This window comes from Dendrobates tinctorius, unplaced genomic scaffold, assembly GCF_039654945.1.
Source record: "Dendrobates tinctorius isolate UK_male_01 unplaced genomic scaffold, ASM3965494v1 ptg000167l, whole genome shotgun sequence".
NCBI classification, from domain to species: domain Eukaryota; kingdom Metazoa; phylum Chordata; class Amphibia; order Anura; family Dendrobatidae; genus Dendrobates; species Dendrobates tinctorius.
In genome coordinates, this window is record NW_027361834.1 from 6,559 (window position 1) to 30,681 (window position 24,123).

The 24,123-nt window shown below is 45.1% G+C and overlaps 1 protein-coding gene and 1 non-coding gene across 5 annotated transcripts in view; one reads left to right on the plus strand and one right to left on the minus strand.

Annotated features, from left to right (window-relative positions):
• Nucleotides 1–597: 597 nt before the first annotated feature.
• Nucleotides 598–683, plus strand: TRNAR-UCU (transfer RNA arginine (anticodon UCU)). The gene is given in 2 exon segments: nt 598–634; nt 648–683. It is a non-coding gene; the product is annotated as a tRNA-Arg (tRNA).
• Nucleotides 684–6,632: 5,949 nt separating this feature from the next.
• The window catches only part of LOC141053675 (probable serine carboxypeptidase CPVL), an 83,519-nt gene continuing 66,028 nt past the window's right edge, over nt 6,633–24,123 (minus strand). For all 4 annotated transcript variants that reach the window (XM_073550702.1, XM_073550699.1, XM_073550700.1 and 1 more), the window contains exons 8-11: nt 14,433–14,555; nt 14,050–14,181; nt 12,394–12,492; nt 6,633–6,854 (exon numbers count right to left, since the gene is read on the minus strand). In XM_073550702.1, the coding sequence (XP_073406803.1) occupies nt 6,648–6,854; nt 12,394–12,492; nt 14,050–14,181; nt 14,433–14,555 (561 nt within the window). In that variant the 3' untranslated portion in view covers nt 6,633–6,647. The remainder of the gene's footprint in view (nt 6,855–12,393; nt 12,493–14,049; nt 14,182–14,432; nt 14,556–24,123) is intronic.

Here is a 24,123-nt window from a genome sequence, read left to right on the forward strand (position 1 = left end):
AGATAGGGATCTAACCGAACCCCTAACCTCCTGAGTATCTCCCCTATACTGGAGATCAAGTCAGTGGTCTCTTCCGAGACCAGGTGATGTATGCAGGGTCTACACAGCATCCCTTCCCGACCGTCCGGGAGGAAAACCCCGCATTCAGCAGACTCTGTGCTTGCTCTTCCCAGAGCACTTCTTTCCCTGGCAGAATGGAGAGGGGGAACATAAGGGGGGGCAGAGAATCAGCAAGGTGAACTCTCGTAGCTCACTTACCCTGGCTGTTAACAGCACAGTACCGGGTTCTGTGGGGGGGTCCATCGGAGCCGCTGATCCTTTACGGCTTGTGGACTTTTCAGGTTTCGCCCTCTGAGTATCCCCACGTTTCTCAGAGCGGCTGCTGCTCGATCGCTGCTGGGGCCTCTCTGAAGCTTGAGGCAGTGTCTGTAGCTCGTCCAGATGCTATGGCTGCTCATGCGACGCCATCCTGAGATAACACAGGGCCAGAAGAGCCTCTCCACTGACCTGAGGCAGTTAATTAACCAGCCATTCCCAATACCGCCCCCTCTGGGGCTAGCAGGTGTCATTCATTCGGCCTGCTGAGTACCGGCTTGTGGCTCTGTGGCGCAATGGATAGCGCATTGTATTTCTAGGGAGCTGATGTGATTCAAAGGTTGTGGGTTCGAGTCCCACCAGAGTCGTATTTGGGGTGTCGCATTGTATGTTAGAAACGTGTATATCTGCACAGAGATTGAAGCTTCAGAGACTGGGAGTTCTGTGGAAACTGTTTGGGTAAGAATACAAGGACAGAACAATGGAAAGGACACCATTGTAGGCATTTACTACAGGCCGCCTGTGCAAGCTGCAGATATGGATGAACTCTTTATGCATCAAATGGCCAAGTTCTCCAAAAAACATGACAGTTGTCATGGGAGATTTCAGCTATCCAGACATTTGTTGGGAATCTCTCTCAGGCAAAACCAACAGGTCAAGGAAATTCTTATCCTCTCTTGCTGACAACTTTATCTTCCAAAAGGTAAGGGAGAAAACAAGGGGAACTGCTACCTTGGATCTAATCCTTATAAACAGGGAGGAAATGGTTGAGGAGGTAAAAGTGGCTGGGACCCTAGGAGGTAGCGACCATGCTATTTTAGAATTTTGGATAACTAGAGGCGGAAGACCTGTGAAGACTCAGACGTCAAGGTTAGACTTCAGAAAGGCAGATTTTAAGGGATTCAGAAAGAGAATTGGAGGGATCCAATGGCTGGATATCCTTACAGACAAAAATGTCCAGGAAGGATGGGAAATCTTGAAAAATGAAATTCTCAGAGCACAGTTGTTAACAATTCCGAAAAGAGGGAAGAATAGGAAGCATTTAAGGAAACCAGGATGGATGAACACAGAACTTAGGCACATGCTAAAAAGGAAGAAAAAAATGTTTATAAAATGGAAAGAGGGAGGCATATCTAAAGAAGAATATAATGCTGTCTGCAGAACCTGCAGGGCACATATCAGATTATCTAAAGCTGAAAATGAATTGAGGCTTGCAAGAGATGTCAAAAGGAATAATAAAGGATTTTGGGGATATGTCAAAAGTAAAAGAAAAGTCAAAGATGCTATAGGATTTTTACAGGATGAAAATGATGAAATGGTAAGACAGGATGTTGAGAAGGCTGAACTTTTAAATTCCTATTTTGCATCTGTTTTCTCTCAGAAAGGAAATGTAACATCAACTGTTATTCACTGTCCTATTAAGGGAATAGAAGAATCCAGGATATCTATAAACAGAAAGATAGTGAGGAAACACTTAGCTAACCTAAATGAATTCAAGTCTCCAGGTCCAGATGAATTACACCCCAGAGTACTGAAGGAGATAGCAGAAGAAATTTTTGAACCCCTCTCCATAATCTTTGAAAATTCTTGGAGAACAGGAGAAGTCCCAGAAGACTGGAGAAGAGCAAATGTTGTTCCCATCTTCAAAAAGGGGAAGAAGGTGGACCCAGGCAACTATAGGCCGGTGAGTCTGACTTCTATACCAGGAAAGATCTTTGAACAAATTATTAAACATGTATGTCAATACCTGGATAAGAATAAAGTGATTAAACATAGTCAGCATGGGTTTGTAACTAATAAGTCATGTCAGACTAACTTAATTTCCTTCTATGACGGAATCACTGATTGGGTGGATCAAGGAAATGCTGTAGATATAGTATATCTTGACTTCAGCAAAGCATTTGACAAAGTCTCTCATACAATCCTTATTGAAAAAATGACTAAGTATGGAATGGACAAGGCAACTGTTAGGTGGATTCATAACTGGCTTAGTGATCGGACCCAAAGAGTGGTCGTAAATGGCTGCACATCCAGTTGGAAGAATGTCTCAAGTGGGGTACCACAGGGCTCTGTCCTGGGCCCTGTATTGTTCAACATCTTTATCAACGATTTAGATGAAGGAATTGAGGGTAAACTGATTAAATTTGCTGATGACACAAAGCTAGGAGGGATAGCTAATACTAAAGAGCGAGAGTATTCAAAAAGATTTAAATAAACTGGAGAAGTGGGCAGCAACTAACAGAATGGTTTTTAACAGGGAGAAATGCAAAGTACTACATCTGGGCAATAAAAATGAAAAAAGCATATACAGAATGGGAGGAATAGGGCTAAGTGACAGCACATGTGAAAAAGACTTGGGTATACTAATAGATCACAGACTGAATATGAGTCAACAGTGTGATGCAGCAGCAAAAAAGGCAAATGCAATTCTAGGATGTATTAACAGAAGCATACAGTCTAGATCACGTGAAGTCATTATTTCCCTCTACTCCTCTTTGGTCAGACCTCATCTGGAATATTGTGTCCAGTTTTGGGCACCACATTTTAAAAAAGACAACAAACTGGAGCAAGTTCAGAAAAGAGCGACCAGAATGGTGACTGGTCTGCAAACCCTGTCTTATGAGGAAAGGTTGCAGGATTTGGGAATGTTTATTTTGCAAAAGAGAAGACTGAGAGGAGACTTAATAGCTGTCTACAAATATCTAAAGGGCTGTCACATTGTAGAAGGATCAACTTTATTCTCATTTGCACAAGGAAAGACTAGAAGCAATGGGATGAAACTGAATGGGAGGAGACAGATTAGATATTAGAAAAAACTTTTTGACAGTGAGTGATCAATGAGTGGAACAGGCTGCCACAAGAAGTGGTGAGTTCTCCTTCAATGGAAGTCTTCAAACAGAGGCTGGACAGACATCTGACTGGGATGATTTAGCGAATCCTGCTTTGAGCAGGGGGTTGGACCAGATGGCCCAGGAGGTCCCTTCCAACTCTACGATTCTATGATTCTATCCTGGCGTTCATTGGTGAAATATTACTATCGCTCTGATTGGCGGTTTCACTTTTAACAGCCAATCAAAGCGATCATAGGCATGTGTGGGCTAAGCCACGCCCCCTGGGGTTAACTATGAAGGGTCCTCTGTGCGGGTCGGGTGACCTTTCAGTGACCCCAGTCACCCGACCCGCAGGGGGGCAATCAATTCATGACGCCACATAGGAGTCATGGGTCGTATTTTCATGACGTCCATGTGGCGTCAAAGGTCGGGAAGGGGTTAAAGTCGCTCTTCTAAACCATTATTGCCTTTTTTGCGAGGGGGACAAGGAGATTGCCAAAAGGAATTTATGTAGGGATATCTGGAATCAGGCTTTGTAAGTAGCAATCTAGAGTAATTGCTGAGGCTCATCCTATACTAAACTTCAAACCTGTTTTTGTCATTTCTTTCAAACATGTAACAAATGGTACCTCAATTTAACTTTTGTGAATGAAGTGTGGCTCACTTTTGTGAATGAAGTGTGGCAAACTTTTGAAGAACGCCGAAATGCACATCAGGGGATACGTGGTGGGTCCTGACACATCATTACAGGTACTCTAACATATTTTGCATATAATGGTGGCTAATTTTTTTCAATAGGACAAACTTTGTATTATTTAGTTTCTGCTCTTACAGAGATACAAGTCCATCTTTTGTTTGCACAGACACTTTATTGCTAGCAGCGGTCAGGCGCCATGATATAATTTTTGTAATGCATTACATGTAATGATTTGCTGATCAAGCTGCTTTCAAATTATTTATAAACTTGTGCAACTTCATTAGGAGTATTCATGGATACATGAGTTATGTTCCACCTAGAATTTTATATATAATTCATTTTGTGACCTGGCTGTTTGTGTTTATTCCCACCTGTTTCTGATTGATCTATGAGCACCTATATTATGTAATCTTTGAAGTTAATTTTAAAAAATATAAATTTATTAATCAACATTCAAACATTCCTGGTATCTGTTAAGGTACGTTTTGATTTTTCAGACTAGCCTATAGCCTCAACGCATTAACCTAAATATCCCTGTGTGGCTCATTCAAGATTTACCATAACCAGGTTCCTTGCATCATGTTCTCACATGCTTTATGCATTTAATAGCCCTGTGTCTGTACTGTTACATATTTAGACTGGTAACTGGTTCATGCAGCATTACAAGAACACCCGATTCTTACACTATGGCTGGTCCGAACAATAGAAGCAATTGTTACCTTCCGTGTCTCCCTTTTTCCTTATAGATTGTAAGCTTGTTTTGATCTATGTGGTAATTGCTATGCTGTAATGTCTATTGTCTGTAGAAGTCCCCTCTATAATTTAAAGTGCTGCGGAATATGTTGGCGCTATAGAAATAAGTTATATTATTAAAAAAACATCCATTTGGTAACCCAGACTAATAATGTTAAGGCCTCGTTACATGCAACGATATTGTGAATGATGTTGAAACGACATCGTTGCGTGTGACACGTAGCAACAATCAGTTGGATGATAGTTTATTGTTGCCTAATGGTCTGAGCCATAAATCTATCGTTGGTCTCCCACTGGGCAACACACATCACTGCGTGTGACAGCGAGAGAGACCAACGATCAGCGAGCTCCTAGTGCCATACAGCAGACGCTGGGAACTGGTATCCAGGGTACACAGCGGGTAACTAAGGGTAATGTTACACCTAGAGATGCACCAGCGGTCCCGACTAGCGATATGACGCGGTCAGGATCGTTGGTGCATCGCTAGGTGGTCGCTAGTGAGCTGCCACACAGGCAGATCTCACCAGCGACATTGCTGGGGACGGGGATCGCTACTTACCTGTCATACGCGGCAATCCTGCGTCCTCCCGCCCGGCTCCACGCGTCGTTCGTCGGCGCCACAGGAAGCCCAGCAGGAAGTGGCTGACGAGGAATGGTCCAGGAGCTTCTCGCGCGATCAGCAATAACCAGCGGGGGAGCCGGTCGGAGGCAAGTATCACATGCGATATCGCTAGCAATATCGCTGCAATGTCACAAAAATCGCAGTGTGTAACGGGGGCTTAAGAGCCGTGCAGCGCTTAGGTCTGTTTGTTTTTTTTCGTCAGTTAAAATCCGCAAAAATGGCAGACAACAGATGGATCCGTTCCTGTACTGACAACATTTGGGGAGAGAGGGAGAGGGAGCAGAAATGAGTTTAGGTTTAAATTTCCAACACAGGCATTTCTCCCGGGCATGCGCAATAGAAAATGCGGATCCGGCCGGGGGGAAAAAAAAACGTTTCATTGTCCGTCCTGTCTGCTCAGCGGACAGCAAAATCTTGGCGAATCAGTAAAAAAAGCAGATCGAACGGATGACCATTCATCAAGATCCACCGTTAATACAAGTCAATGGGGAAAAAAAAAAACTGATCCGCCAATAAAAATGGCAGATCCGTTTTTTTGCCAAACGGCGGATTTTGACTGATGGGGAAAAACGGAAGTGTGAAACAGGCCTTAGATACCCGCTGTTTACCCTGGATACCAGAGTGCTCGCTGGTCCTGATCGCTGGTGAGTCTGCCTATGTGACAGCTCACCAGCTATCAGCTAACTACGGCCCAGCGATCCCATCCATGTTGGATCATTGGTGGGATCCCTGGGACAGTGAAGCGTGTAACAGGGCCCTTACTCTACAAGATTACTGCAACTGAAAATTGAGCACACCTGTTCATTAACAATTTGTAGAGAAAAAAAAAAAAAAAAAAAAAAGTGTTAGAACCTAATATTACATTTGGTACCCAGGCTTTAATTGAAGGCATAAAAGCCTATATACATATTAAAAAGTAGTCTAAACTCTGATTTAGGCTGGACCAGCTATCCATTTGATGTTATTGGGGGGTCTTCGAACAAAGGATATCAGGCAAGAGAAAGATCAGGGAGTTAAGGGGGTTTTACACTAAGCGATATCGCTAGCAATATCGCTAAAACGTCACTGGTTTTGTGACGTTATAGCGATATTGCTAGCGATATCGCTATGTGTGATACTTACCAGCGACCGGCTCCCCCGCTGTCCATCGCTGATCGCGCGAGAATGTCCGGCTCCATTTCTCGTCGGGCGCTTCCTGCTGAGACTTCCTGCTGTGACGCCAGCGACGTGTGGACGCGGGCGGGAGGACGTCTGGATCGCTGTGTGTGAATGGCAAGTATCGTGCGCTGCGTCGCTGCTGCATCGCTGTGAGATCTTTCTGTATGAAAGCTCACTAGCGATCATTTAGCGATGCACCAGCGATCCTGACCGGGTGGGATCGCTGGTGCATCGCTAAATGTAAAAGGGCCTTTAGAATTTTACAAGTGGTTCAAATCAAGATTTGAAGCAGCAGGACACTTACCCTATAATTATCCATTAGCACCACCAACCATGGCTTTATGGTCTTCATCACATCAGAAAGCAAATGTTTTTCAACTTCAGATCCATCATTAAAGGTCAGGTTACCGACGTGGATTGACCGCCTCACTTCTGAGAGTGCCAAAAATGGCCCAAAATACACCTGATCTATCGGCTCCTAACAATACAATTTGAAAGAAAAAAAAACAAAAAAAAACACAAGATTAGGTAATTTCATAGTTCCATCTTGCAGCTTAACCCATTGATGTGAAAAGGACAAATTATTTTTATTTCCATTTCTATAGCACCATTGATTCCATGGTGCCGTTACATACAAATTACAGATATCACTTAAAGTAAACAAACTAACAATGACAAACAATGACAGACTGATACAGAGGGGAGATGACCCTGATCTGTCAGGCTTGCATGCTACAGGATGGTGGGGAAGGAGACAGTAGGTTAGTGGGTTGCGCAGTTGGTGTTGGTTGAGGTGATATCTCTGGTAGTGGTGAGGAGGTAGCAGGGTCATTGCAGGCTGTAGGCTTTCAGGTTCCGTCTGAAGGATCCAACTGTGGTTGATAGTCGGACATGTTGGGGCAAAGAATTCCAGAGGATAGGGGCAATTCGGGAGAAGTCTTGGAGGTGGTTGGGTGAGGAGCGAATCAGTGTGGAGGAGAGAAGGAGGTCTTGGAATAACCAGAGATTACATGAAGAAAGGTATTAGGAGATTAGTTCAGAGACATGGGGGAGACAGGCCTTGTAGGTCAGTATTAGTAATTTGAACTGGATACGCTTAGGGAATGGGAGCCAGTGAAGAGATTTGCAGAGGGGAGAAGCAGAGTAGCAGCGAGGAGAAAGATGAATTAGTCGGGCAGCAGAGTTAAGGATGGACTGGAGAGGTGCGAGGGTGTTAGCAGGGAGACCACAGAAAAGGATGTTGCAGTAGTTGAGGTGGGAGATGAGCGCGTGCACAAACATTTTAGTAGATTGAGGGTTGAGGAAAGGAAAGATTCTGGAAATATTTTTGAGCTGGAGGTGACAAGAGGTAGAAAGAGCTTGGATGTGCAGTTTGAAGGACAGGGCAGAGTCAAGGGTTACTCTGAGGCAGTGGGCTTCTGGTACTAGGGAAAGCATGATGTCATCAATTATGATAGATAGGTAAGGAAGATCTGCGAGATGGAGGAAAGATGACGAGTTCAGATTTGTTCACATTGAGCTTGAGGAAGCGAGAGAAGGAGGATATGGCTGATAGACACTCTGGGATTCTGGACAGCAGAGAGGCGACGTCTGGGCCAGAGGTAGATATGAGTGTCATCAGCATAAAGGTGGTACTGGAATCCATGGGACTTTGAGTTGACCCAGGCCAAGGGTATAAATTGAGAAGAGAAGGGGTCCTAGAACAGAGCCTTGGGGGACTCCAGAGAGGGTGGGATGAGGAGGTAGTGTGGGAGACGCTGAATATGCGGTTGGAAAGGTTGAGGAGATTCAGGATAGGGCGAGGTCTTTGATGCCAAAGGAGTCGAGGATCTGTAGTAGGAGGCAGTGGTCAACTGTGTCAAATGCAGAGGACAGGTCTAGAAGCAGGAGTATAGAGTATTGTCTGTTTGCTTTGGCTGTAAGTAGTTCGTTAGTGATTCTGGTCAAGGCTGTCTCAGTGGAGTGATGGGGTGGAAACCAGATTGTAGATTGTCAAAGAGCAAGTTAGATGAGAGATGGGAGGAAATTTCAGCTCCAAGAGTTTGGAAGCGAATGGGAGCAGTGATACTGGGCGATAGTTGGACATAGTGGTTGGGTCGAGGGTTGGCTTTAAGGATAGGCGTGATTCTGGCACATTTGAAAGCAGAAGGGAAGGTACCAGACGTTAGTGATAGAAATAAGGGGGTTTTTACACATGCGATATCGCTAGCAATATTGCTAAAACGTCACTGGTTTTGTGACGTTATAGCGATATCGCCATGTGTGATACTTACCTCCGACCGGCTCCCCCGCTGTCCATCGCTGATCGCGCGGCTCCATTTCTCGTCATCTGCTTCCTGCTGTGTGAGATGAGCGACGCTGGCGGGAGGACGTCTGGATCGCTGTGTGTGAAAGGTAAGTATTGTGCGCTGCATCGCTGTGAGATCTTTCTGTATGAAAGCTGACTAGTGATCATTTAGCAATGCACCAGCAATCCTGACTGGGTCGGATCGCTGGTGCATCGCTAAATGTAAAAGGGCCTATACTGTAGTCATTAGATGGCATCCCCACACAATCACCTCATCTTCCTGGTCTGGAGTGCAAACTTCTAGCAGAGGTCTTTTAAGATTTTTTTTTTTTTACCTCACATTCTTGTATGACACCAGGATGTCCTCCCTAACAAAAATTAGCCTCCAAGAGTTAGCAGCAAGCACCAATAAAAGGGTCTGTCAAGTCGTAATATATTGATGTCTGATCCTTGTATAGAAAATTATCAGATTGAAGCAGAAAGCAGATAGAAGCAGTAGCCATTACAAAGGGAAGTTGCCTTTTGTAGTTTTGTTGAAATTTTACATCATAACCCCAAAAAGGATGAATGCCTAGCAGCAGCTTCAAAAATTAAGCATAAATCAAAGGAAAAGAGAAGCTATGTGCCATAAAGGTATAAAAAGACAATTTTATTGGAACAATACAATTACATCAGCTGGAACAAAAATGGCTGATTGTGGGAGGGCCAGAGATGGTGTCCAGGTTTCAGATCCAAGTCTGATATGGACGTCGCCTATGGCGAAGTCATGTCCAGATAACCCTCAATTCCTCCTTGGCACCTTTGTGTAGAAATGCAATGCTCTTAAACCCTCTAATTTAACAGGTGTTGATTCAGATTTTCACCCTTCTTAACCAGGTGATTTTGCAGGCTTGTCCGGTGCCTTCATTGCAGTTTTGATAGAAAATTGTACCATTCAATAGAAAAAAAATAAATAAATATTAAAAAAACAGCAAGTTTTTTTTAGTGGTGGAAAAAAATGTTGGGAAATTCATCTAAGACAAATTTTAGTCATGCTGTGCTTTAATGTATTAGGTTGACTGATTTTTTTTATTGCTGCTTTTTGGATCACTTATTGCATTTTTTTGCAGAGAGTCTGCTCCCAAAAATTTCAGTTTTAGCTTTTTTTATTGTTACGTCATACCAAACATTTTTGATAGCGTGGACCTTTATGCATATTTTTGTAACCATTTAATAAGGTAAATAAGGGTGGGAGAGCTAAAAATAAAAGCTGAAGTTGTGGTTTAGGTTTTTACTCTCCCAACATGAGCCCGAGACAGTTGCTTGTACTCCATATACTAATTGTATTGCAGTGTGTATATTGAGTTATAATCTAGGCACAGATTGGTCTTCAAAGGAGCACAGAAGTGGCATAGACAGTGGCCTTCAGCAGAGCCAGCTGATATAGCAATGCATTGGCACCCCACAATCAAGTGGTGAGGGATGAGTGGCTCGATGGGTGCATGTAACTGCATGTCACCAGGCCCTACACGGTAAAGGCTGCTGTTAAGAGACTGACTGCAACACGTGGTTAGCATCAGGCAGAGCCGAGTCTGCAACCACTGTTGGAGGCAGATCATGGATGTAAATCATAGCTATTTTCTGCAGATAATGGATGCACAGCTCCTCAGCTTGCATCAAGAACAGGGACCAGACATTATGTTCTAGTAGGCCACATCAGGAAGGGGATAACTGTTCCACTAAGACGATTTGATTACCAAGCTTAGAAAAAAAAAAAAAAAAGTCTGCACAGAATCATTGTTCAAGCCAAGTCCTGCCACTTCATGGGGCGGCCAATTACACCTTCCCACCTGCTTGTTCAAATGAAGTCAAAGCTTTGGTCCAACTGAAGCGCCAAGTACCTGTGCTTGTTCTGTGCCCAGCATCCCTTTAAAATGAGTAATAAACATCAGATTGGTTGGGCCTAGCGCCCCCACAAAACTCAGCTGTTCTCAATGGCCAGATGCAAATAACGGCTCACGTGAACAGCACAGCTCCAAATGTTCATCAGCCGCAGCCAGCACAAAGGAGGGGGATTTGCAGTACTCAGCAGCAGCAACTAAGCAGGTCAGTTCAGCAACTACTTGTTTTCAACTGCTGCTTGCACTGAAAACTGATGGGTGGAAGTACTCACCCCCTCTGACTACAACTGTTCTGTCCAGCTATACAATTGCTGTCTAGAAGGTCTAGTCATTTTTTATGTCTTCGATTATTACAGACATTGTATTTTTGTGTGTATTAATCCTTCATACTGGAAGGTAACAGCACTGCCTGCTGGCCGTTTAATGCTTAGATTCTAGTTTAATTTGCAATGTATTGTGGGATTGTTCCTGTTACATCATAGTCTTGTTTATGACACTAAGGGTACCGTTACACCTAGCGACTCACCAGCGATCCCGACCAGCGATATGACGCTGTCAGGATCGCTGGTGAATCGCTGGGTGGTCGCTAGTGAGCTGCCACTCAGGCAGATCTCACCAGCGACATCGCTGGGGACGGGGATCGCTACTTACCTGTCAGACGCGGCGATCCTGCGTCCTCCCGCCCAGCTCCACGCGTCGCTCGTCGTCACAGCAGGAAGCGCCGCAGGAAGTGGCCGACGAGGAATGGTCCAGCAGCTTCTCGCGCGATCAGCGATAATCAGCGGGGGAGCCGGTCGGAGGTAAGTATCACATGCAGCAATATCGCTAGTAATATCGCTGCAACGTCACAAAATCGGTGACTTTACAGCGATATTGCTAGCGATATCGCAGTGTGTAACGGGGGCTTTAGGGGAACAGCAGCCATTACTCCTCCATGTGTCTTAGGAGAAACTACACCATTCGTGGTCTTCATGCTTCTTAAACAGCCTGCTCTAAGCATAGTTGGTAAGCACTATCTAGGTGTTATAATCTTGTGTTTATAACGTTTGTTGTATTAAATAGGTAATCAGCTATGTATTACCTCATGGTACTCTATTGCAGACTGTTTTATGCTCTGTGCAGTTATATATTCTAAAGTGCTCCTGTTATTGCATCCTATAGTTTCACCCCTTCCTGTCACATCTGCAGTCAATAAAAGGTTACAATTTTACAGCCTCTTTTCTTAAAGAAGACAGGGGGTTTAGCTAAATGTCTCATTGCGCACCCTGCTAACGTGTATGAGGACAGTATAACAACTATTTTTACGGAGAATGATTGATAGGTCTTCTCACAAGCTCCTCCAACAGTCATGTTATGTACAGGAGAGGTGTGCAGTGAGAATGTGTAACCTTTATAGGGCACAGTTATCTATATTGCTGAAATGTGACTCCTACATTGGACTTCAAGATGTATGAAGTGTCACTGCTCATGTCTAGACACCTTAAGCAAAAGTGTATGCTACTCAACGATGCTGTAGAACTATCCTTCCTGGATACATGTCAGAATGTTAAAGGGACGTCAGCACAGAATTACCTCAACCCAAGTCACGCTTGCTCTGTGCATCATGGTGGGGCCAGTCGTTTATATACACCTTCCCACCTGCTTGTTCTCCCATCTCCACACCCCTGACAGCTCTGGCTTCATAGAGCCAGAGAAGGGAGGAGATGGATGAAAAATATGCAGGTGGGAAGGTGTATATAAGTGACTGGTCCCACCATGAAGCACCAAGCAGCAGGACTCCGTTGTAAGTCCGTCTGCGCTGACCGTCCCTTTAAGCTCATTACAAACCCCTCTAGATCAGTGACACTTACCTGACATTGCAGAAAGTTGAAGTAATTACTGCAGCCTGTAACATTTTGATAGAAGGATGGATATGAAGTCCGGTCACCATTCAATAATGTGTCAAATACCTACAAGAAAAAAAAAAAAATAAATTAGAAAAAAAAACCAGAGTCCAGTGACTGACAAGTATCTCAGCCTTTCCTTTAATTGCAGAGGGGCAACTACTTGGCACATGGGGGTTTAAAGAGAACCTGTCAGTTTTAAAATGGGCAGGATTTGCTCTCATTTTAATCCTGCTGCTCCATAGTGTTTTTATTTTTTAAAGGAGTTAGAAATGTTTTATTTTGGGCCCTTTAGCAAGAGGGGTATAGCCAACAAGATTCTTTGGGGGCATCTTTAGCATGCTCTGTGAGCAATGTACCTTTGGTAAAGTCCATACAAATTTAAAAAAAAAAAAAAAAAAATTGGGGGTGAGAAGTAATATAGCATTTCTCGAACAGTAGAGAATAAAAACGAGCCAGACATGTGGAAAGCTCCTTCATCTACCTCTACGTGAATCATGTGAAGCAGATGTTGCAGTTGATGTATGAAGCAGTCGGCTCTAGCGTTCAGCTCATCCCATACACAGCATGGCTAGAAGCTGCCAAAACTCGATCGCCTCTGCTACATTGAGGTGATACTCAGATCACCTGTATGTAGCAGAATTACTGCATTCCTATGAGCAAGTGACATTTGGTACTGTTCATACATACAGTCCTCTTCCTCTGAAGAGACAATTTGCATATTCCCCAGAGGAGCATTGCAGCTTAAGGCGGTGTTTGCCCACGTTGCTTTTTTAAGTGTTTCTGCAGCGCTTTTAGATGCACGTTTCTGCCGTGGAAACGCTTAAGAAAAGAATCCCATGTAATCATAATTGAATCCGCACATGTTGTGCTAACGGTGCGTTCTTTTCCGCTGTGGAAATGCTTAGCTGAAAAAATGCAGCATGTTCATTAATTTTGCGGAAACGCATGTGTTTCCGCATACATACAATTGTAATGCAAAAACGCTTAGGAAAACGCATGCTAAAACTCTTACAAAAGCGCGTCATGAAACGCATGCGTTTTCCCAGGAACAGGGCGTGAGTTTATGCTCAGGAATATTCTGCATCAAAAAAGCACCGTGGGCACAGCCTAAAAGTCTGAGACAGATTATATATGGCTGTTGCCACCACGAACAGCTCATCAGTGGGGGTGCTGGGTGTCATCCCCCCACACAGGTCTGATACTGATGACCTAACTTAAATTGTTGTCTAATCCCACCAATATTGAATGATCAATACAATCACGTGTAGAATTAAGGCCCCAATACATTATACTGAGCTACCGCTTTTCCACTGCTTGGGTCAAATCCAAAGCAACATCTGTAAGGTATTTACATCCTCAGGTTGTTTTATCTGTAACCACTGAAATCAATTTACTTTCAACTAAATTGTCCCGAGTTAATGTGAGACATTAGAAGTAGAGCAATTTAAATGCATAATGAAGAAATCCAACCTCAAATCTAGAACACAACACAAATCAGGCTCCATCCAATCTATTTCTACATTTACCTTGAAATTGCAGGCAAGGCTGAACCTCCAATCAAAAAGCAATTTTTTTTAATTTTTTTTAAAGATGCTTTTTTTGTATATAGACAATACATACATCAAAAGAATCAATCCACTTCTGCTGCTGGATATACAGTATCGCCAGGTCGCACTGCTGCCGGACATAGGCCTTCTGGTTTTCGTCCACGATGCCAGTTTGGAACATGAATTCAGCGTAGCCAGCCAACATCTGGTAAACACACAATAGTCATTAGAATAATAGATCGCCCTCACCCTGTGGTTCGTGTTTAATCCTTATCAGCTAAAGCAATAAACATTAATCCTTTTTGACCGAAACGTAATACAGCAACTTAGTAATGCATGGTTAACAAAGGTTTCAGATCAGTCTTAAGCGGACGTGCATACTTTATGAAAACAGTGCAAAGAAAGAAATTCCACCCCTTTTGTAGATCAAAAGAAAATGGAATTAAAATGTCCTACCACTTCAGGATCACAGAGCCCGTCTCCAATGGCTATCCCCTTGAAGTTGATTTTAACCTTAGCGGTTGGGTTGAGAGTGTGGATATAATAGCCAATAGCAGGAACATACTTCCCAGCGTAGGACTGGAAAAACAAACAAATAAGCCATGAGAATATAGGCCAACGACTGCCTACAACACTGAGGATGGTGCCCACATGTTCACAATACCAGCAATGTAGAGACAGCATTATGGTATGTGCAGTGTGTCTGATGCAGATTCTGCATGTAAGGGTACATTCACACCTATGCTTTTTGATGCATTTTTATGCCAATTTTAGCGGTGCTTTGCAGTACCAGCTATGTCAGATTTCAGAAATCTCAGGCAGTTTGCTTTTTGTACTCAGTATTTTGTGCCAAACCTTAGGTTTTTCTGAATAATCATCTTTTTCACCCATTGAAAGTAATGGGTGGTGGTTAAAAGCCACAAAAAAAAAAAAAAAAAAAAAAAAAAAAAAAAAAAAAAAAAAGCACGTGTGACCAAAGCCTTAGAGTGCAGTATAAGACAATGCACCTGCACCATCTAATGTCTTTTCACCTCTTCAAGGTGTAGAAACACAGAAACAGTCAAAGTAACATTCATTCTTAGGGTGGTTCACGAGCAGAAGCCACACGCTCTATACTACAGAGTATAGAGTAAGAGATGCAGTCTGAAGAGCCATCACAAATAAACCTGGTGTTTACCGAAGAGGCTTGCTTAAAAAAGAAAAATCTGGGGGGTGCATCAGCATTTAAGATACATTGTCCCCATAGACTCGTTTCACAAGATCAGGATTTGGGAGTTTCACTGTCTGATTCAGTAGAAGAGTGGGAAGTTCAGGTGTAAGCCCCTATAATACAGATTTACAGTCATGGCCAAAAGTATTGACACCCCTGCAATTCTGTCAGACAATACTCAGTTTCTTCCTGAAAATGATTGCAAACACAAATTCTTTGGTATTATCTTCATTTAATTTGTCTTAAATGAAAAAACACAAAGAATTGTCCTAAAGCCAAATTGGATATAATTCCACACCAAACATAAAAAAAGAGGGTGGACAAAAGTATTGGCACTGTTTGAAAAATCATGTGATGCTTCTCTAATTTGTGTAATTAACAACACCTGTAACTTACCTGTGGCACCTAACAGGTGTTGGCAATAACTAAATCACACTTGCAGCCAGTTGACATGGATTAAAGTTGACTCAACCTCTGTCTTGTGTCCTTGTGTGTACCACATTGAGCATGGAGAAAAGAAAGAAGACCAAAGAACTGTCTGAGGACTTGAGAAACCAAATTGTGAGGAAGCATGAGCAATCTCAAGGCTACAAGTCCATCTCCAAAGACCTGAATGTTCCTGTGTCTACCGTGCGCAGTGTCATCAAGAAGTTTAAAGCCCATGGCACTGTGGCTAACCTCCCTAGATGTGGCCGGAAAAGAAAAATTGACAAGAGATTTCAACGCAAGATTGTGCGAATGTTGGATAAAGAACCTCCACTAACATCCAAACAAGTTCAAGCTGCCCTGCAGTCCAAGGGTACAACGGTGTCAACCCGTACTATCCGTCGGCATCTGAATGAAAAGGGACTGTATGGTAGGAGACCCAGGAAGACTCCACTTCTTACCCCGAGACATAAAAAAGCCAGGCTGGAGTTTGCCAAAACTTACCTGAAAAAGCCTAAAACATTTTGGAAGAATGTTCTCTGGTCAGATGAGACAAAAGTAGAGCTTTTAGGGCAAAAGCATCAACAGAGTTTACGGGAGAAAAAAAAGAGGCATTCAAAGAAAAGTACATGGTCCCTACAGTCAAACATGGTGGAGGTTCCCTGATGTTTTGGGGTTGCTTTGCTGCCTCTGGCACTGGACTGCTTGACCTTGTGCATGGCATTATGAAGTCAGAAGACTACCAACAAATTTTGCAGCATAATTTATGGCCCAGTGTGAGAAAGCTGGGTCTACCTCAGAGGTCATGGGTCTTCCAGCAGGACAATAACCCAAAACACACTTCAAAAAGCACTAGAAAATGGTTTGAGAGAAAGCACTGGAGACTTCTAAGGTGGCCAGCAATGAGTCCAGACCTGAATCCCATAGAACACCTGTGGAGAGATCTAAAAATGGCAGTTTGGAGAAGGCACCCTTCAAATATCAGGGACCTGGAGTAGTTTGCCAAAGAAGAATGGTCTAAAATTCCAGCAGAGCATTGTAAGAAACTCATTGATGGTTACCGGAAGCGGTTGGTCGCAGTTATTTTGGCTCAAGGTTGTGCAACCAAGTATTAGGCTGAGGGTGCCAATACTTTTGTCCGGCCCATTTTTGGAGTTGTGTGTGAAATGATCAATGTTTTGCTTTTTGCTTCATTCTCTTTTGTGTTTTTTCATTTAAGACAAATTAAATGAAGATAATAATACCAAAGAATTTGTGTTTGCAATCATTTTCAGGAAGAAACTGAATATTATCTGACAGAATTGCAGGGGTGTCAATACTTTTGGCCATGACTGTAGATCTGATCTTACAGTAAACTAATTTCAGTTCATTGAAGCTGCAGTTGTAAAGGTCCCCATACACAAAAGTACCTTCAACTGTATCTTTGTAGTGATTGAAGTGATATGTTTCATGGAGCGTTTTCTTTTAAAAATTAGCTTGAAAATATAAAGACTGTTTTGAAAATATTTTTTAAATTCCTTTTTTAGGACTGACACTGATGGATTATATGCCAAGGTGTGACTTTCCATGGATAAAGTTACAAAGCTTCTCCTATACTTTGCAGTGTTAATTTCTTCCAGTACACAGATTCCATATCTGTGCTGTACGTGTTTTTCCATTGCCTTTGTCAGACATTTGAATTACAACATGTAATCATAATTTCACCATTTCCTTGAGCGCATTCCCTTCATCACTACTGCAGATTACAAAAGCTGACCATAAACCAGTTACCCCATTGGCTCGGGAGCACCACATCCCAAAGGGTTCCTTTACACACCTAAGCTTCCATGGACCTGATTTTTCAGTGCCGCAAAAAAAAAAAAAAAAAAAAAAAAAACACCAAAAACCTTTCTAATTCAGGGATCTATACACTAAGGAATCACACCGCTCTATTTACCTTTATGTGAGCCTTATTAACTTTCTCAACTGAACGAGCACACCCAAGTATTGAGGGACGATTTAAGACCATACTGTAACCAACCCAGGAGGTATAACGAGTCATGTTTTACATTCTTAATTCTTTAAAAGTGCAAATGCCAATGTAGTTGCACCGTAGAGCTCTGGACATTTTAGTGCTATATGTGAGGGGCACTTCTTGAAAAAACCCCTGTTCCAACCAATACTGTAAAACCAAGCCACCCGCTGCGCTTCTGGGAAGTCCAGCCTTCTACCCTCTTTTCTTACATCCACCTGAAGAGCACCCCTGTAAACAGCTCCATATCCATTTCAGAGGATCCAACCCTGTAATAAAACAAGCGAACCAGTGTCAAACATTAAGGACAATCACAAATGGATACCACCCCCATAAATTAAGGAAGCAACCCTTCAACTAAATCCTGAGGTCTGATGTAAGTCCAGTAATACTTGGTTCACTGTTCAGCACATTAGTCCCTGGGAGTCCAAGCCCACAAACTACTTCCTGTCGCAACCAGATATGAAAAGAGTGGCGCAAAACTGGTGTGATCTAAACCCAATGCACTCAAACACCTCAAGTAGTGGTAAATTAGTGCTTCAACAAAAAGGAACCATCTTTGAGACAAAAGGTCCTTCCTGACTAGGCTTAAAAGCATTAAAACCCTCCAGACAACATGAAGGAACCATCAGCCCCTATGAAAACCCTTCAATGCTAGTTTTATCAAAAAACTGTCAAATCCTCAGGCTATGTAGCTTGAAGCTCAAGGATAAACCCGCAATCAACCAGGTAACCTTTGCTGACTAACAGCTCTCCAATGCTCCCTGACTTGTACGGACTGAAAGAGCCAAACCAATCCTCAAATGCCATGGTGACTGATAAGTTGCCCATGTGACACCAAATCTGATTAGATCTCTGGGAAGAGGCTCTGAAATAATGTTCCCTAGTCCTGGAGGACATTCCATCCCCTTTCCTCCATGAGAGAATGAATCAGCAATCGAATTCTGCACGCAAGATGCCATAATATATGCATTTATGGAGAGACAATCCAACAACTGATGGAGAACATGAATCACAGGAAGTCAAGATTTGGTGATACTATTGATCACATACACCACTCCCATGTTTTCACAATTGAAGTGCACTCGTGTTCTGAAGCCCATGTTTCCATGGAGTCATTGCCACCAGGATGAGATAAATGTCAAGCAAAGGAATACTTTTAGCCAGCCCAACCTAAAGAATTCAGGCCACCTGGCTGCACACCACTGCTTTCTGAAGTAGGCCCCAAAATCAGCCTCCAGCTGCATACAGACTGAGCTCCGTTATCCAACACCTCATCAGCAACGATCAACTGTTCTTAAGAAAACAACCACACCCTCTTACACTGTCAAATCCACCTTGTACTCAGCTGACTATGATGGGGAGCTCACCCCAACAGAAGAACTAGCCAACCTCCAAGACAAGACTCTACCCATAGAAATATGGCATGCAAAATTGAGCCTACCAAGCAGCGATTGCACTTCCCTCAATTTTATACCTTGCAGCATCCTAGCCACCTGGGCCTTCAATGCCACTTTCCTCAGGAAGCTGAAATTCCCAAGAAACAGATACTTGTAGTTTGATGTTTGCTTTTACTGGGCACCAAGGTGCCACCCACTCAATGGCCCCAAGGATGGTCTTGAAAGAATTACTAGGGCCCATACATTAAAAAAAAAAAAAAAAAAAATAGATTTTTGTGTACTCACCGTAAAATCTCTTAGCCTTTAATTGGGGGACACAGAACCGTGGGTGTTATGCTGCTGTCCACTAAGAGGCGACACTATGCATAATCTGAAAAAGATTAACTTTGGCTCCTCCTCTGCAGTATACACCCCTGGACGGCGTCAGCCTTCTCCAGTTTTGTGCAAAAGCATTAGGAGGAATATACCAGAAACATAACCATGCCTGTAAAAAAAGGCTACTATAAACAGGCTCAAACAATAATATGAGAACCCAACCGTAACAACGACCCGCAAGGGCTACAGGGTGGGAGCTGTGTCCCCCAATTAAAGGCTAAGATTTTACGGTGAGTACACAAAAATCTCCTTTACTCTGTCGCCTTATTGGGGGACACAGAATCGTGGGACGTCCTAAAGCAGTCCCTGGGTGGGAAGCAGTGGACGAATATTGTGCTGACAGTCCCCTAGACTTGGGGTACTGCCGCCTGCAGGACCCGTCTACCCAGGCTCGCATCCGCTGAGGACTGGGTATGCACTCTGTAGTGTTTTGTAAATGTGTGCAGGCTAGTCCAGGTGGCTGCCTTACACACTTGATGTGCTGAGGCTTGATGCCGAATGGCCCAAGAGGCCCCTACCGCCTGCGTAGAGTGTGCCGTGATACCGGCCAGAAGGGGAGAATTGTTGAGGCAGTAAGCCTCTTGAATGGTGGACTTGATCCACCTAGCAAGGGTGGCTTTGGAAGCCGGTAGGCCCTTGCGAACGCCTTCTGGAAGAAGGAAAAGTGAATCAGATATCCGGAAGGGAGCAGTCCTAGACACGTAAATACGCAATGCCCTGACAAGGTCAAGCGTATGCAAAGCCTTCTCTACCCTATGAACGGGAGCCGGGCAAAGAGACGGTAGTGATATTTCCTCATTGAGGTGGAAGCTGGACACGACCTTTGGAAGGAAGGATGGTACTGTACGGAGAACCACCTTGTCCTGATGAAAAACCAGGAAGGGTTGTCTGCAGGAAAGAGCTGAAAGTTCAGACACCCTGCGTAGTGAGGTGATTGCCACCAGGAAAACCACTTTCTGTGATAGAAAGCGGAGTGAGACCACCCTAAGGGGTTCAAAAGGAGGTGACTGTAGTGCTGTCAAGACCAGGTTGAGGTCCCACGTCTCCAACGGACGTTTGTAGGGGGGAACCAATCGGGAAACCCCTTGGAGAAAAGTCTTCACTTGCAGCTTGTTAGCAATACGCCTCTGAAAGAGCACTGAAAGCGCTGACACCTGACTCTTCAGCGAGCCCAGGGATAGCCTGGCATCCAGGCCTGACTGAAGGAACCCGAGGACCTTTGGAAGAGAATAGGGAAGTGGAATCTGCCCACGAGAGTCGCACCATGTGAAGAAAACCTTCCAGGTACGATAGTAAATCCTGGCTGAAGTTGGCTTTCGAGCCCTGATCATGGTTTTAACAACGTCCGGTGAAAAAAACCTGCTTGGGTCAAAACCCAGGTCTCAATGGCCACGCCGTCAAATTGAGAGCCCCTGAGTTCTGGTGGAAGAACGGGCCTTGTGACAGGAGGTCGGGACGTGTGGGGAGACGCCAGGGAGCGTCTGCTGTGAGCTGCACGACGTCGGCGTACCATGTACGCCTAGGCCAGTCTGGAGCGATCAGAATGGTGGGAACACCCTCTTGTTTGATCTTCCTCAGGACTCTGGAGATCAGGGGGAGGGGTGGAAAAATGTACAGAAGCTGGAACTGGGTCCAGTCCTGAACCAGGGCATCTGCTCCGAGCGATCGCGAATCGCACGTCCTGGCCATGAAATTGGGAACCTTGGCATTGAGATGGGATGCCATCAGATCCACGTCCGGGGTCCCCCCAACGATGACAGATCTGACCGAAGACTTCGGGTTGGAGAGACCATTTCCCCCCCCCCCCCCCCCCCCCCCGAGTCCATTCCTTGTCGGCTGAGATAGTCGGCTTCCCAGTTGTCCACACCCGGAATGTGGACCGCGGAGAGTACCAACCTTGCATCCTCCGCCCATTGTAGGATATGCGTTACTTCGGTCATCGCTTGGATGCTGCTGACGCCGCCTTGATGGTTCACGTATGCCACTGCCGTGGCATTGTCCGACTGTACTCTGATATGAGAGTGCCAGCAAGTGATGGAAGGCTTGCAACGCCAGGAAGATGGCCCGAATTTCCAGGATGTTGATGGGCATGGTCGATTCCCTTGGTGACCACCTGCCTTGCGCTCTGATGTAGGTGCACAGCGCCCCAACCCATAAGGCTTGCGTCTGTGGTCAAAACCTTCCATTGACCGGAGAGAAAGGATTTTCCCCTTGCAAGAGAGGTTGGCTTGAGCCACCAGTGCAGGGACCTCCTGGTGTTTGCTGATAACCGGAACTCCCTGTCGAGGGAGAACGGATTCCTGTCCCAGGACTTGAGGATGGCCAGTTGAAGGGGTCTGAGGTGAAACTGGGCAAATGGTACTGCCTCCATTGCTGCTGCCATCCTGCCAAGTATTCTCATGGCATACCGGAGAGATCTGGGGGACTTGGAGGAGTGTGTGAACTCCCAGACGGAGAGCCAGTGCCTTGTCCCTGGGGAGGATCACCAGACCCTTGGAGGTGTCGAATAGCATCCCCAGGAAGGTCAGAGACTGACTCGGGGTAGTCGAGGACTTCCGTAAATTGACTAACCATCCCAGGCGCGTCAGAGTGTCGATCGTGATCGAGACGTTGACCTCGCAGTCCTTGAGGGTGGGGGCCTTGATGAGAAGGTCGTCCAGGTATGGAACGACTACTATGCCTCTGGAGTGCAGAACCTCCATGGTAGCTGCCATGACCTTTGTAAATGTTCTGGGGGCCGTGGCCAGACCGAACGGGAGGGCCACAAACTGGTAATGGTATTGGTTGATTGCGAATCTGAGAAACCTCTGATGGGCGGGAGCAATCGGTATATGCAGGTATGCGTCCTGTATGTCTATGGAGGCAAGATATTCTCCTTTTTCCATAGACGCAACGATTGACCGGAGGGATTCCATGCGGAAGTGACGAACTCGAACGTACTTGTTGAGTTGCTTGAGGTCTAGTATGGGTCGGACGCTGCCTCCCTTCTTGGGCACCACGAACAGGTTGGAATAGAACCCTCGGAAGCGCTCTTCTGCTGGGACTGGCACTATGACTCCTGCTCGCAGGAGGGAGGAAACCACTTGACGGAAGGCCTGAGCTTTGAGCGGGGATTTTGGAGGGACAGGAGGGAAAAAACCTGTGCGGTGGGCTGGTAGTAAACTCGATTTTATATCCTGAAGACACTATTTCCTTGACCCACTTGTCTTCTGTAATAGGCAGCCAGACCTGCTGAAAGAGTAACAGTTGTCCGCCTACAAGTGGGATGTCTTCCAGAGGGCATGAGTCAGGACGAGGGAAAAGTGAGGTTTTCCTCCTTTAGGTTTTGCCTGGCTTGCCTTTGATTGCCAGTTCCTGTCCGGCCTCTGTGCCGCACGTGTGTTGTCCCTGCGGGGGGGGAACGATTACGGTTTTGTGCTGGGCGTGAGACGGACCAGCCCGAAGAATTCGGAAAGGATCGGAAACGAGATTGATTACGCCTTTTAAACGTGCGTTTTGGTCTTAGTTGAGGGAGGGAAGTACTTTTGCCCCCCGGTAGCATTGGATATCATTGTATCCAGCTTTTCACCGAAAAGACAGCCACTGAAGTACGGGAGATTTGTTAGGGACTTTTTTGAGGCCGCATCCGCTTTCCATTCTCTTAGCCAGAGAATACGCCGGATTGTAATGGCGTTTGATGCTATTCCCGCTATTCCTCTTGCAGAGTCCAACGCTGCAAGGACCAAGTAATCTGCCACCACTGCAATTTGCACCGCCTGGTCCGCCAGCTGAGGATTTGATGCTTGAAGGCCCTTTTGCAATAGAGCAGCCCAAGCCATGATGGCCTTGGCTGCCCAAACTGAAGCAAATGCGGGAGCCAAAGAGGCACCTGCCGCTTCAAAGATTGAGCGAGCCATGCGTTCGACTTGTCTGTCTGCTGTGTCCTTGAGGGTTGAACTGTCCGGCAGCGAGAGAAGCGTTTGTGCTGCCAGCCTAGAGACTGGAGGGTCCACTTCAGGCGGATCTGTCCAATCCTTGGTGTCTTTCTGTGGAAAGGGATATTTTGCTTCCAAATACTTGCAATTGGCAAATTTTTTTCTCAGGCTGCGAAAAATGCTTAGAAAGGATTTTTTGAAATTCCGGGTGATTAGGGAAGACCTTCGATGGTTTCTGAACACTTTCAAAGGAAATCTTGTGTTCTGGTGCTTCCAGGGTTGGATCTGAAATGTCCAGCACCCGAAGGATGGAAGAGACGATATCCTCAACTATCGCAGTATTGCTAGGGGGACAAGGGAGCAAAGCGTTCTCTGTTTCGTTATCTGAATTGGAGTCACATATGCCCTCTGAGTCCTGCGCATCTCTAAGGAGCTCCCTAGCGGGCGAACTAGAGCGGAGGTTTCCCGTGGTCTGGGATCGTTGTGGAGATCCGCATTGTCCTTCTCTATCATGGGACGGCCTCGGTGACCTGAGGCCACTGTGTCTTTCCCTGGAGGGGGAAGACCTATTGCTATGTGAGGACGCAGCTGAACGCGACCTGTGGGTCCGCTTACGCCTCGAACTGTCGGAAGCGCCCTGATCATGAGACCGGACGTCCCTTTGCTGGGTAACGTTCATAGCAGAGACATGACCCTGCAGTAATGTGGAGGTCAGGTTATCTATAGACTGTCATAGACTGCAACATCCGAGTTGCCCATTCCGGCGCAGTAGCGGTCGCAGAAGCGTTGGTAGGGACTTCTTGGGGTTCTG